A 13,846-nucleotide genomic window follows, 5' to 3' on the forward strand; every position below is an offset into this window, starting at 1 on the left:
AGCAGCCATTCAGCACACACCATTGATCCATTTGGGACCATCACACTCCTCTTATCAGCCTCGTCAACACACAAACTAGAATTTGTGTTGCATCTCCATAAAATGCATCTTCAAAACTCATTTTCTTTAATTGTGTGTGTCATCACAAGACAAACATACAGCTTTTAAAAGTTACTGGAGTTGTAAACACATGAGTTCGTAAAACACAGACATTTATTCATTGGTTTAAGTTTGCAGTTTGCATCATATTACAATAACACACAACAAAAATGAATAAATTAGAGAAAAGATTAATCAAATTGAGTACACGTAAATAAGCTTTTTTGCATTGTAAAACCTCAGTCTGTCAGATATTGCAGTTATACATTTTGCCACAAGAGGTCAACCTTGGCAAGGTCTCTCACTTTAACAACTGCAAACATTATGAAATCACACCTGAGTTTGTTAATGGAATAATGTTATGATATCAACGATTCTTCAAAGAAAGTCCAACATTTCTGAAAGTCCAGAAATTGTTATTTAGCTTTTAATCAGTCAATCAGATCCCAAGTCTTCCAGGTCGTTCCCGTTGTCTTCCCCGGCCTTACTGACAGGAGGCGATTTCCTCTTGCGCCTGTAAATGCAAACACATAAAATGACAGAAATAGTTATAGAACAACATGATTTAATAAACACTGTATCTTAGACAGAAACTCAGTGGCAGGAGGTGAGTGGTCACCTCATCTCGTTCCGCAGCGAGCCCAGTTGACCGTGAAGTTGCTCGTTGGCCTCGATGTGCTCGTCCACTTCCCTCTGCAGCTTCTTCTTAGAGTGCTCCAGACGCTCGATCTCCTCCTCCGCTTCATCCATCTGCCTCTTCGCCGTCTTCAGTCTCTGAGTCAGCTGAAATGAGATAATGAGTCACAAGTACAGTCCACAGATCCTGACTACTTAACAACTTTGAGTTATTTCTCTGCCGTTGTGTACCTGGTCTCTCTGGCTCTGCAGGTTGATGTGCTCCTCGTCCGTCTGCATCTTCATCTCCTTCACCTTGCGCTCCAGCTTACGGTTTGCTTGTTGCAGGCTGTTGTTGTCTCTGAGAGCAAAAAGCACCAAGAGATCACATCACTGCTGAAGCTTCCTGTAACTCAACACCTTCCTAGTGTGTTTCAGACCAGAGATACTCTCCCCCTCACAACCACAGGGAAAGTGATATGTGAGAGTTTTCTGCTCTACGGCTACCATAAAGTATCTGATGGAGCCATTAATCAAAGTGTTATCGGGTGCTGTGACTTACAAACTCTGTACACATGTATTTATGTCAAGAGCTATAAGGTCATTACTTAATCCTTACCTCTCTTCTCCTTGCAACCTTTCCTCAAGTTCCTGGATGCGGCTGTTAAGTTTGGAGACGAGTGAATCCTGGTTGGTCCTCTGTGATCCCTCCAGATGAGTCACTCTGCTCTTCAGGTCTTTATTCTGAGACAGGAAGTGAAACAGAAAAAAATCATAAACTAGGCTAAATTAAAGCGTACCCTGGGGCGCTTGTGACACCTAGTAGTGCCATGGAGCATTGTAGAGACACAGGAGGACACACATGCATGCACACAAGCAGGAGGAGGGTGCAATTCACAGTCCAGCCAATGATTACACATCCTTCCACTATCCTACAAGAAGTGCAGATTGTACCATAGAAAAAGCAGGAAAGGAGGAAACTGCAAGCATGGATGAAAACAATGCAGGTTTAACAATTTCAAAACAATTGGCTTTGCAAATGTTTATGAGGAAAGGAAATGCTTTCAACATTTTTGTTGGAGCTCAATGTAATGCGATTTGGTAACACGTAATGTAAACAGAGAGTGTTTGTTAATGGGAAAACCTGTCCTTTAAGTAACTTTACACTGACATGTGGACGTCAGCAGAGGGTGATGGCGTAGGTTTATCCCTGCTGCACGTCTGATGCCAGATATTGAGATGTGACTAAATTAAGCAGCCTTTGTGTGGAATTATAGTCATGTGATAATAAATTCAACGGTGGTTTGTTGTGGAGGCGTTGTGTGAGGTCAAAGGTCAGTACCTGTCTCTCCAGGCTCAGCTTGTCACACTCCAGGTCCTGTCTGACGGCTCTCTCCTGCATCAGCTCGGCCCTCATCTGATCCATCTGTCAGCGAGAGGAAACACACCCATTCAGCACTGATGGAAAGTAACTAAGTACAGTAACTGTACTTAAGTATAATGTTGAGATAGCTGTACTTCCACATTCTGATTCTCAAAAACATTTGCCCTTACCTTGAATTAAGTATTTATCAATTGTTTTATTGTATTGAATAAGTAAAGGATCTTATGGATCTTTTCACCATTGGGCTTCCCTCATAATATATAAATAATAAGTAGGGAAGGAAGGGTAAAGCATGTGGTCAATAAACCACTAATACATTATTTATGCCAATATCTAAACATAGAGTTAAGTATAGGCTTGCATGTTATATGTACTTCCTTCAGTATTGACTGAAAACACGACAGTACCATATTAACAAGAAAGGTCACTTTCAGGTTAAATGAAATGTTTTTTCTCTTAATTCCTAGAATGAGAGGAAATGCTGTCTAGTCTGAGCAGCCACGTCAGATCTAAAGCTCTCTCCTCTCTAATAACATCCAGAGGCCCGGTGCAGGGAGTGTGAAAGCTGCTCACAATAGTTTGCTGTTTTTTTCCTTTGCACTTTGTTTTGTGTCAATTAGTCTGCACTGCCCCGCTCCCATGAATGGTGGCCTACTTAACAGGCGCACTGAGGATGTGAGGCTCTTATGGAGACATAAGAGATGAACAAACATATATCAATTTGTTGCATTTCAGTCATGTTATGGATGTTAAAAAAGTGATTGTCAAGTAACAGAGCTTAAGGAGTGGAAACCTGAATACTCAGTCCTTCATTTGTTTATGTTTAAAACCAGTTGCAGGGCTGTGCGTTCAAACAGAAGACTGGGCAATAATGTTGTCTCTTCACAGTTGGGGAACTTTATGAATTTTAGCGAACGCATAATACGATCTTTGTGTATAAGAAAGGTAATGGGAGTGAACCTGCCTGCTCTTTGGTTTTGTCGAGTCGTTCCATCAGGCGGTCAGCACTGCAGCGCTCATCATTGAGATCTTCTTCTAACTGGCTGATACGTCCCTGAGAGGAAGGAAACAAACATAATATGTCAAACCACCATCAAGATAAATCTATCCCTTGAGTTTGTAGTTAGTTGTAGTCTGCTTTCTGTCTTTCATTCACATAAAAAAAGACTAGTTTCTGATTAAAGGAATATAAAAAGGAATGTATCTGTTTTGTTTTCCTTATACTGCCTGTAAATGAATTATTGTTGTGTTTTAAGCGAAGTACATGTATGGACAAACCAAGTCAATAAATAAAAAGGAAACAAAAAGGTAAAAAGACGAATAATAAATGAGGAAATCTATGGAATTAAACACAGTTCAGTGCTGATTGGACGGGAGTGTTTGACACTGTAAGAGGGGGACAGAGTAAAGAAGATTCCTGAGAACACCCAGACAGGTTTGATAACTTTGTACAGTAAACAGGAGCTTCCTCGGTTGATACGCAGTGTCAACAGTGATCACTGCTGTCACTGTGGGATGTTTTGTCATCAGCAAGACAAACAGTGCTGAGCTGTGAGAAGTTGTTGCTATGGCAGCACCCTTATAGTTCACAGGAACAAGTGAGGGCAAATACTGGCACCTGAACATTTCAAAAGTTTGCCAAAAAAATCATCTCTGTATCATAAAGTATCCTTGAACTGTGTCTGTTGCCATGTACAATATTTTGTATTAGTGGCTTAATGATGGTCAACATTTTATGATATTTTATGACATTTTCACATTGAATTGTGAATTGCATGAAATGATCAGCTGTGTTTTTTTGTTTTGTTTTATGTATGTTTGCCTTTGTGCGTGAGAACCCCAGGAAGAGTAGCCTACGCTCATGCTAGTGCTAATGGGGATCCTAATAAAAAATCTGATAAATACTTCAAACGATGTGATAAACTGAATCATGGTGGGACGTTCGGCTGTAATGAGAGTTTAAATGAAAAACTCCAGATGATCACTAGTTTAGAACGCTTTTTAGTAAACATAACAATACGTGTATTATTATTATGTCAGGGAAAATTGCTGTTTTCATCTAAACACTGTATGACTCAACTTGTGTTATGAGCGTGACTAAACGATGATGATCGCAGGGATACTTTATTTCATAGTGCCTTTTTTCAGAAACCTGACTGCACCACATAAGAGGCACATCATACATTTTGCAAGCGCTTATTTACAATGATCTGCACAAAATACACCTAATAATAAAGGAAAAATGAGGAAAGCAAGAGTATGTATGTATGTCCGAATTATTTCTCTTTTTCTTTCTCTTTCACCCATTGAAAAAATTACGAAATGTTCAGTTTTACGGAAATGCAGTTTAGAATAAATACATGTATTATTTGGAAGCATGTTTATCTTCTGATGGCACTTGAAGGGGCACTGCGTTAATGGAGTTTGACTCTTACTAGAAGCTAAAGTCAGGATATCTAGTATCTATGATTGTCCCCAGACATTATGGGAGCACATTACTAAATGCTGGGACGTTACCTCCATGAGTTTGACCTGGCGCTCCCGCTCTCCCAGCGTGGCAGCGTTCCTCTCCTCCAGCTCCTCCGCCCTCTGCTCCAGCTGCCGGCCCCTCAGCTGGGCCTCCTGCTGCTCCCTGTGACAGCGCCGCAGATCCTCCTCCAGAGGAAGCAGCTGAGCACATAGCAGAGCAACACACAATGCAAGATAAGGTCAAACGCACCGCCTGCTATGGGGTCAAACAGTCACTCGAACAGAAATGAAGACGTACAGAAATCTGGTAACACATCCGAGACTGCTTTTGTTTTTCCCCCAAAGAAAATGAAAGAAAAATACGATCCATTAACACATGATAAGAAGCAAAATAGTTCAACAAAGGGAAATGACTCCTTCACACTTTATTTTAGTTGTGACTCAGTTGAACAGTTGAACTTGCATGTTGATGAATCAGAGAGACAATGAGTACCACACCTCTTCCTGAAGTTTTTTGGCTGCTTGTCGGGACTTCTCCAACTCTGCTCCCTTTTCCTGCAGCTGTCTCCGCAGATCGTCCAACTCCCTCTGATTCTTCTCTCTGGCCTCATCGACCTGGCTCTGAAGAACATCTGTAGACGTCTCGCACTCCTCCATAATGATGTTCATCTAAACAAAGAGCTTAAACTGTGAGATAAGTGGACGTGTTTACGTTTTATGGCCATATGGCTTGCTACATCTAACCCAAGCACAAGAAATACCAGATTTTTCTGCTGATCCCATGTGGCTTCAGGGTTAAGACAACAAGAGTTTCAGGTGTGTGTTGGCTCCAAAATAATAATAATATTGTCATAGGGCCCAATAAACATTCCTGGTCCACCTCTCACCTTCCTCTGCAGTTGCTCCATGTTCCTGTCCTGCAGCGTCCTCTCATCTTCCAGCTCAGTTTTGGTTTTCCACAGCTCCTCTATTTGTCTCCTCTCCTCCTTGAGCTTCTCCTTCAGGTCCCTGTGGTCATGATTAAGTTTGGTCAACTTACCCTGAGGAAAAAAACCCAAAGGAAAACAGATCAGTTTCAAAGCATGGCTAAACAGGCAGTTCCCGGTGTAGAGAGGCAGGAAACATGTGACAAGAATGGCATGCGGCAAACATGCAGCCCCATGGTATGCATCCATGCAACCAGGCTAGAAGTTGAAGATATATTTTTTAAGAGTGACTTGGCCAAGAGGACGGCATAGCCATTGTTACACACACAACAGACACATACAACTTTCACACAAGCTTGAAAGAGCACAACGTCCACCTACTATGCAATACAAAACAGTTCAAACAGGTAGTATTTGTAATAGTTACAGTCAAAGATGTAGGTCACCACAATGCCACCATGCTTTACCTGCACGTCCTCCAAGCGAGTGAGCAGCGACTGGTTAGACTGACACATCTCCTCCTCGTTCCTCCTCACATCTCTTAGTGCTTCCTCAACCTGCTGCTTTTCCCTCTGCAGAACACCAAAACATCGGGACGTACATAGAAAATGGATGATTAGATCACATCAGTAAGTTAAATGTCAATAAAAGGATATTTTTGCTTGCGTCTATTTAAATGTTCCACCTCCAGCTGCTTCACTCTCTGCTCCAGCAGCCGCTCTGTGTTTTTGGACTCCTGGATATCCTGACTCAGCTGATCCAGCTTGTTGGTCAGCTCTTGCACCTTTCCTCTCAGCTGATCTCTGTCCTGGCTCGTCTCCTTCAGCTGCACCTGAGCTGATCCTCTCTCCTCCTCTACTTCAGCCTTCTTTTGACCCAGCATAGCACTGCTCTGTGACAGCGGACAGAATAACAAATGATGAAACCATGTTGTAGCTTTAGGAAAAAGAGACAAAGACGGAGAAGCATGTTACCTCTTGAGCCAGCTCTAAATCCCTGAACAGCCTTTGAAGCTCCTTTTCATATTCCTCCTTCAAAGCGGCCATGTAGGAATCATGAGTCTCCACCTCCTCTTTGAGCGCCCCCTTCAGGGCGATGAGCTCCCTCTCCCTGTGGTGCAGCACCTCCTCCTGCTCCTCCTTCACCTGTAGTATCTCATGAAAGTCCAGACGTAGATGCGCCATTTCCTGACATACATCAATCAAAATAAAAGGTCACTACCTCGAGGCCAGGGAGGGAGCTTTACAGCTGCTTCTGATTTGTGAAGAGTATCTCGTTCATGTGGTTTCACTTACCTCAAGGAGGACTTCTTTCTGTGTATTTATCACTTCAGCCTTTTTGGCTTGATCCAGCTCATCGTGCATCTCAGAGAGCTGTTGCTGAAGATCTTTCATCTCCGTCTTAGATCTTTCCCTTTCTGCCTTCATGCGAGTCAGCCTAACATCCACAAATATGCAGGAGAGAGAGATATATTACAGATATGTGTTGAGTTCAAGAAAGGAAGACTGTGTACCATGCTTTAAAGTTTCAGAAAGGTGATGGATAGAACTAGATAACAAAAGAGGATATCTGCACACTTAATCCTAATGGTATTTGACCCCGCTTTCGGTCAAATGACTTTCATCAGATCATACAACACAGTTCACTTGAATGACCTTAAAGCAGAGGTTTGTGAAGTGTGAGGCGTTTATCTGGTGTATTCTGAATTAATTTCAAACAGCACATTTAGGCTATCTCGGCGCAATGGTTGAGTTGTTTGGGATCAAATAACATCATGATCCAATAGACATCCAGGAGTTGCTAAAGGGAAGGGATGTCTTTTTCCATGATTTGTATAAGAGGCCCACTGTCTCAGACTTCCAAAACCCCTGCCTCAAAGTATTAGCAGAAGCTTATTTAAGCAAAGTGAAACAAAGCATGGAGGTATTCATTTGAGGTATTCTATCCGAGAAAAACATCAACGTCTATTTGATACACAGTTTGAACAGCTAGTTTGGCTCTATCCAACAAAAACAAAACCCCCCTACCAGAACATTTAGAGCCCCGCCTATTTGCAAGTCCAGGACTATTTTATGGCTGGGAACAGTGACTTCTAGAAGCCAAAAAAACAGCTAGTCAACAGCAGCAGTTTTTTTCCTGTTTCAGTCTTTGCTGGATGAAATGTGGTGGCTTGAAACTAGATTTTGTTACAATACTAGTTTAGCATCAGATTTGAGTTTTCCTTTTAAATGTTGTTCAAGTTCTTACTCCTGTTTGGTGGACTGAAGTTCGGCCTCCATCTGAGCCAGTCGGTTGCTGAGTCTGCACAGCTCCTCCTGACTTTTGGCCAAATCCTCCTGACATTTCTTTTTCTCTGTCCTGGCCTTTTCACAAGCTTTGGCCAGAGTCTTTTCATTCTGCGCAACACAACAACATCATTAGTCACAGGAATAGGAAATGAGTGTTTTAGAGGGGAATCAGCAGGATGGGTCTGAACTACACCTTAATCTCTGTTTCCAGTTGTTGTTTTAATTGAGACACTTCTTTCTGCAGCACTGCCTGTTTGTCTTGCAAAAACTTCACCTCGGCTGCATAATCCTACACATGGAAAAAATCAGAAGCCCAACATGGTTGTCCATTTCAGTCAAAGACATTAAAACATTATTATCACAAGACACATTTTCTGTTCCTCCTCCACATTTTCAGCAGTCTTCCACTTGACCTTGTTGACCTTTTCAAGCAGCAGGATGACTTTCTTCTCAGTGGTGGAGTCATCATCAGTCGTCCTGAGGAGAAAGTTAAATACTTTACAAACACCCTAACTGTACTGACAGGGTGTAATGATAACATATATATCAGCCAAACGAAAACATTGACATGACCTTTCATTAGTGTGAAAGGGAAATGTGAAACGCTACGCCTACCCAGCGTTATTCTAAACAATAGCTCTACTTCTGCACATATTTTAAAAAGCCACTGATAGATCGTAAAAACTTTGTATGAGAAGAAGTTCTTTTATCAGGGGAAACAAGTACATGCTCTGCATTCCTGTCTGATGCCTGAGCACACACAGCTGTAGCAGCACCTCCTTATCTGACTACAAGAGACAGTGTTAACGAAAACAAATGTCAGCTCTCAAATATATACAAATTGAAAATGCAAACTTATTTATTGAGCTGTTAAAGATATAATTAGAAAATATTATATATGAAGATTGTTGATGATTGTATCTGTACTATAAATGTAAAGCTACAGCCATTTAGCTAAGCTAAGCTTAGGTTAGCATCAAGGATTGACACTGGGAGGAAACCGCTAACCTTCCTGTGTTCAAAGGTTTAAAAAAGAATCTGTCAAACAGCACATCTAACATCCGGGTAGTTACTGCCCGGGCCAAAAAAAACCTAGAGTTTATAATCTTCAAAGCATAAAGTCACATTGCTCTTATGCTAAGCTAAACAGCTGCTGCTGACTATAGCTTCATATTGAGGGTACAGATGTATGAGTGGTATCAATCTTCTCATTGAACCCTTGGCAAGAAAGCAAATTACAATACTTCCCAAAATGTGAACTATTCATTAAATTATTCCTTTCAATTATTAATTTGAACTGTAATTATTGTTGTGTTTTATATTAGTTAAAATGTGTTTTAATGTTGTTTTTATGAATTTTGACATGTTACGTCTCCGAGTACCCTGAAAAACGGTAAAATGTATAAATAACATGTATGATAAAAAGGTATTATTATTAATTAAGCAGTACTTACCCGTCTTTGAGGTAGGTGAAGAGTATTTGTTTGGCTGTGTCTTCAGGTGCGTCTACTGAGAGTTCTTGCTGTCCTTTCAGAAGATCGGGAGTGACCTGGTTAGGGAATAAACAGCCAATCAATACACCTTTTTAAATGTAAACTGTGACTCGGCGCCAATCTCTTTACCTGTGCATCTCTTTCATCAGATGCATCGGTCTGGTCACTACATGATCTGGATCTTGAAGGTTTCTCTGCTCTTTGAAGTAATTTTGCTGCATGTGTGGAAATCGTCTCTTTTCCATTATGTCCTTTAATCAATGTGGTGTTCTTGTTCTCCTCCCTCGTCAAAGAAGATTCTCCGCCAAGGAGTCGAGCCCTGGCTGATCCTGGAGGATAAACCCCACCTGGGGTCTCACCCCTGACAGCTTTCAGAGATGAGGCTCTGCTGGAGGAAGAGGAGGAGGAAGAGGACTCTGAGGTTCTACCGCTGTCCGCGCTGCGTGACCTTCGACACTGCTCCGGGTCCAACCGGTTCCTCGGGCCGCCTCTTCCTCTCCGCTGGCTGCTGTTGAACCGGCTTATTAGCTTCCCGACAGATATGAAGGAATCTGTCTCCACTGAGTTAGGCGACCTTGCGGGAACTTGACTACCTGAGGGAGGGGTCACATCACTCTGGTCTCCCACTGGGCCCTCAGCAGGCAGAGGGATCCGGGGTTTCTTCACAGTCTCAGGAAGAGGGCTGGTGTTCAGCTGTGCAGGTCGAGCGACTGACGCTGCTGAAGGTACAACTACGTTCAGGTTATTACTCTCGGGGTCATAAGGTCTCAGAATCTCCGGATGTTTCTGATAATGAAACTCAGAGGAGGATTCAGGCCTCTGTGACTCAGAGGGAGAGCGTCTTTCATCCTCAGACCTCCTCACCATGCCAGGATTGTACCCCGCCTGGTGAGTGATGACAGAGACGTCCCGGTGGATCTCCTGGCCAGAACTGTTCAGAACCACGTAGGGTTGACCTTTAATTCCTTGGATCTGCACCCTGACTCCGAACAAGTCATCCTGGCTGCCTCTGGGACTCTGCTGCTTGGTGTAGCCCCTCTGTATCCTGACGTCCGGAGAGCCACTCAGCCTGCGAGAATCCATCGTGACTCTGAACTGTGGAAAAAACAAACCTGCTTGTTAAATATGAAGCTGAAGCAGACTGACCCTGCATGGGAATTGGAGACTGATGAACATGTTTGGTGTTTACACAACATTGGAGCAGGGTCAGGGCCTCACAATGACACACATCCAGGGAGCTCCTCACACAGCTGCACTCAGCAGATATAAAGACAGAATAAATACACACAGACAAGAGGCTGATATTGCAATGAAAACAGCTCCTTCTGTGTGCTCATGACAGAGTACTATTGTACAACTGCATGACGACTACCACTGGCTGGGGTCCCCGAGGTGTCGTCACCCACTTCATGGTATGACACTTCAGGAAAATGATTGTCTACAAATATGTTACTGTGAGGCCGAAACACAAGAACACAGGAGGTGTTGTGCAGAAGACAAAACCCAGGAGTACAATCCTGAGGGTATCGCTTTAATCAGTAACACAACAGCTCATTTATTTAAGTTTAAAAAAAAGTTAGTTCAGAAAATAATTATATGGTACCATTTTCTAATAAGGCACCGTTTACAAAGTGGTTCTATAATTGCTTTAACAGTGTTTATAAATGATTTACAAGCGCTTTATATATGAATTCAAAGCTATTAACAAGAACAACTGTTAGGCGACAAAGTTGTGGTAAATCCTCCTCCGGCATGACCTCTGTTTTGTTTTTGTAGTTTACTATTAAATTAATAATAAAGACCTCTCAAAAGGACAGTGTAACAAACCAACATCAATTTGTCGCCAACTACAAAATGATAACATCGGCTACTTTACAACATACAGTCAATTGAAGAAAAGCTTACCAAAAGGATTTGTACAACCTACCCGAATGATGTATTGACAGAGTATAACTGTACCATGAAACATTATTAATTAACATTAATAATAGCTAATTACAGCTTGACGCCTTTATAGAGTGTGCTTCATTAGAAACAGGACATTTGTCCAAAAAGTTGTTCCTATGGCTATTTCAAATATATTGAAGCGACAAGTCCATTGTTTCTTATTTTTATTGATTTTGCCATTACTCTTTTAAAGTAATTTGTCATAGGCTACGTGTATGTCCACTCTTTCTATCGATCTCATGTAGGCTTTGAACGTGCAGCGGATATGCGTTTATCCGGTTTCAGGCTACTTTACTTCACAGTAAACCAAGTCTAAAGTTTTCGGTTACTTTGAAAACAGGCATCTAAGATTAAATAACATCTATCTATAACATCACAGAGTAGGCTACATCACAACACTTTACACTGAAGAAAGAAGTTGAAAAAGTATACTATGATCCGTAAACTCACCACTGATCCCCGCAGACACACCCTGCAAGACAGACGTCGTAAAAGCAATACGGGGCTGGTAAATTAAGGACACATGCGGTAGAAATCGATCTGAGCTAAAAACTTACCAGCTGAGTGTCTGGGTGTTGAACAGAGTCCTCCTCCTCCCTCTCCGTCCAGAAGACTGTCCTGCCTCCACCCGAGCCCTGTGTCCCGCTCAGAGAGGCGTTCACTGCCTGCTCTGTCAGATACTCAAACCATATGGGATATTATGATTTACTCCACCCGTTAATGTCTCCATGTCATCGTCAGTGCACGCCATGTAGCCTATATCTTACTGGTATCTTTGATTATTCCTGAAGTTTGTCACAGGACCGGGAAAATATATCTCTATTTTCCATTGAACAATAGGCCTACTTAAAAGGCTGCCGTTAAAGGCATACTTTTTCTGATCATGCAGGTGGCCCCCAAAGATGCATCTTGTATTAGGCCTAGAGATGAAGTTGAATAAATGTGTTTATCTGATTTTGTTTTGGAATTGCCCATAAATAATCCACAACTGGACCACCCCCATGATGGAAGAGATGGGCGATGACAGACAACCAAAGTACCTAACAAAGGTCTGGTCTGGCCACTAATAAGGGGACCTCGAGTTTGGTAATTTTGTAACATTTCATAGAAGAAAGTTTAAGCAAACTGTTTTGCTAGTTTGACAAACTCTGTGTGATTTTCTGTTTTTTATGAAGAAGAGCCTACAACATGAACTATTATGTCATTACTTTGATAACGGTTTTTTTGTTTACTTTCCTACTACATTAACCATCTCACAAGATTTCCTGTGACCCTTTGAAGCATCTTGACCTCTGGAAAGCGGAAAATACCAATATAACAATGACCACAACCACCTAATAATTAAATACATGATACTTTTTTAGTCGTTGCACTTTGTAGATAATATGCAAGTTCTGTTCTGTAAACATTTGGATGCAGGACTTTTATTGAAATGGCATAGGGCCATAGGCTATGTTAGATAACTAATTTGATTACTGCAAATACTGATTCGTTGTGAGAGTAACTGGGCAGGTATATATATATATATATATATATATATATATATATATATATATATAAATATATATATATATATATATATAATATTCATACAAATGTATTATATGAAAATATGATGTTCATTGTTTAGAGTTATTCTAAGGTTTATGGGAACTCACAGAAAGATCACACTGTTGAGATTTCTGCCTGTTTAACACACTTTGACCAACAGGGGGGTTCAGATGAAGCCTCATGAGATGAACCCTTTTGAGAACCAATTGGCTGGAAGGCTTCAGAGCTTCATAATGCTTCATCTCGCCATCACTAGCACAAATGCCAGCATTAGGCACTACCAAAAACAGGGGTGTAAATAAAATATTGAAACACAAGTCAAACATAAATAAACATGAAATCAAAATACTTCACATCAATTAATCGACGTAGTTATGAATAATACATTGAAAACTAAAACAAAGATACCAACTATGTCTTGCTGTATACATTTAAAACGTACCCCCCTACTCAAACTTCTTGGTGTAACCCTCCCGGAACCATAAAGAGGTGTTTAATGCCCGGGGACTTTTTTTAAACGCACACCCTGGGATGATAGGAGAGCACAGGTAAACGTTTATAACATGATACGCTGTTTATATATCTGTAACTTTACAAAAACGCTAGCAAACCGGCATTCAGGACACTTATTTTTGTTTGTACACATGTTGTTTATCGGAAATATTGCTCCACCAATTGCACCATAAAAGGCGACAGGTGTAGTTTATTAGTTGGCGCTGTCACCGTTTCTCCACCCGGCATCTGGAATAAACAACAGGTGCTCAGATTGCCTGCAGATATTACACCATGCAAAACATATATTTAATTAATGAGCCATTGTTTTCCTTTGTAAATCTTGTCACAATGCCTCACTGTGCACAACCTAATATGCATTGTAAAGAATGCTACGCCAATAAAGACGCCTTTCACAAATGTAATGGACACTCATTTGGCCTCAAATGAATTATATCTTCTTGTATTTGAATGTTCACTTAATAGTAATACAAGTTTTAGTACTTTAAATACAGTAGGTGTATGTGCATGTGTTTTAGTTTTAGTAAAATATATAAAAGAACACACTGAAAAACTATTTGA

At 41.2% G+C, this 13,846-nt stretch overlaps 1 protein-coding gene across 3 annotated transcripts; it reads right to left on the reverse strand.

Moving 5' to 3' along the window:
- Positions 1-194: 194 nt before the first annotated feature.
- LOC117491722 (cingulin-like protein 1) lies at positions 195-11,872 on the reverse strand. 3 transcript variants are annotated; one of them, XM_034141814.1, is made up of 19 exons: positions 11,779-11,872; positions 9,404-10,369; positions 9,236-9,330; positions 8,195-8,258; positions 7,975-8,070; positions 7,741-7,889; positions 6,789-6,930; positions 6,468-6,680; positions 6,179-6,385; positions 5,961-6,065; positions 5,455-5,607; positions 5,066-5,236; positions 4,616-4,768; positions 3,063-3,152; positions 2,057-2,140; positions 1,334-1,458; positions 967-1,075; positions 719-882; positions 195-613 (listed from the first exon to the last, which is right to left on the reverse strand). In XM_034141814.1, the coding sequence occupies exons 2-19, from the start codon at positions 10,355-10,357 to the stop codon at positions 535-537; spliced, it is 3,153 nt and encodes a 1,050-aa protein (XP_033997705.1). In that variant the 5' UTR covers positions 10,358-10,369; positions 11,779-11,872; the 3' UTR covers positions 195-534. The 3 variants fall into 3 exon arrangements, with proteins under 3 accessions (XP_033997705.1, XP_033997703.1, XP_033997702.1); XM_034141812.1 differs by having other exon boundaries at positions 8,204-8,258; positions 11,779-11,855; XM_034141811.1 differs by lacking the exon at positions 11,779-11,872 and adding an exon at positions 11,672-11,768.
- Between the last annotated feature and the right edge of the window lie 1,974 nt (positions 11,873-13,846).

The sequence above is a fragment of the Trematomus bernacchii genome, unplaced genomic scaffold (genome assembly GCF_902827165.1).
Source record: "Trematomus bernacchii unplaced genomic scaffold, fTreBer1.1, whole genome shotgun sequence".
Classification (NCBI taxonomy): domain Eukaryota; kingdom Metazoa; phylum Chordata; class Actinopteri; order Perciformes; family Nototheniidae; genus Trematomus; species Trematomus bernacchii.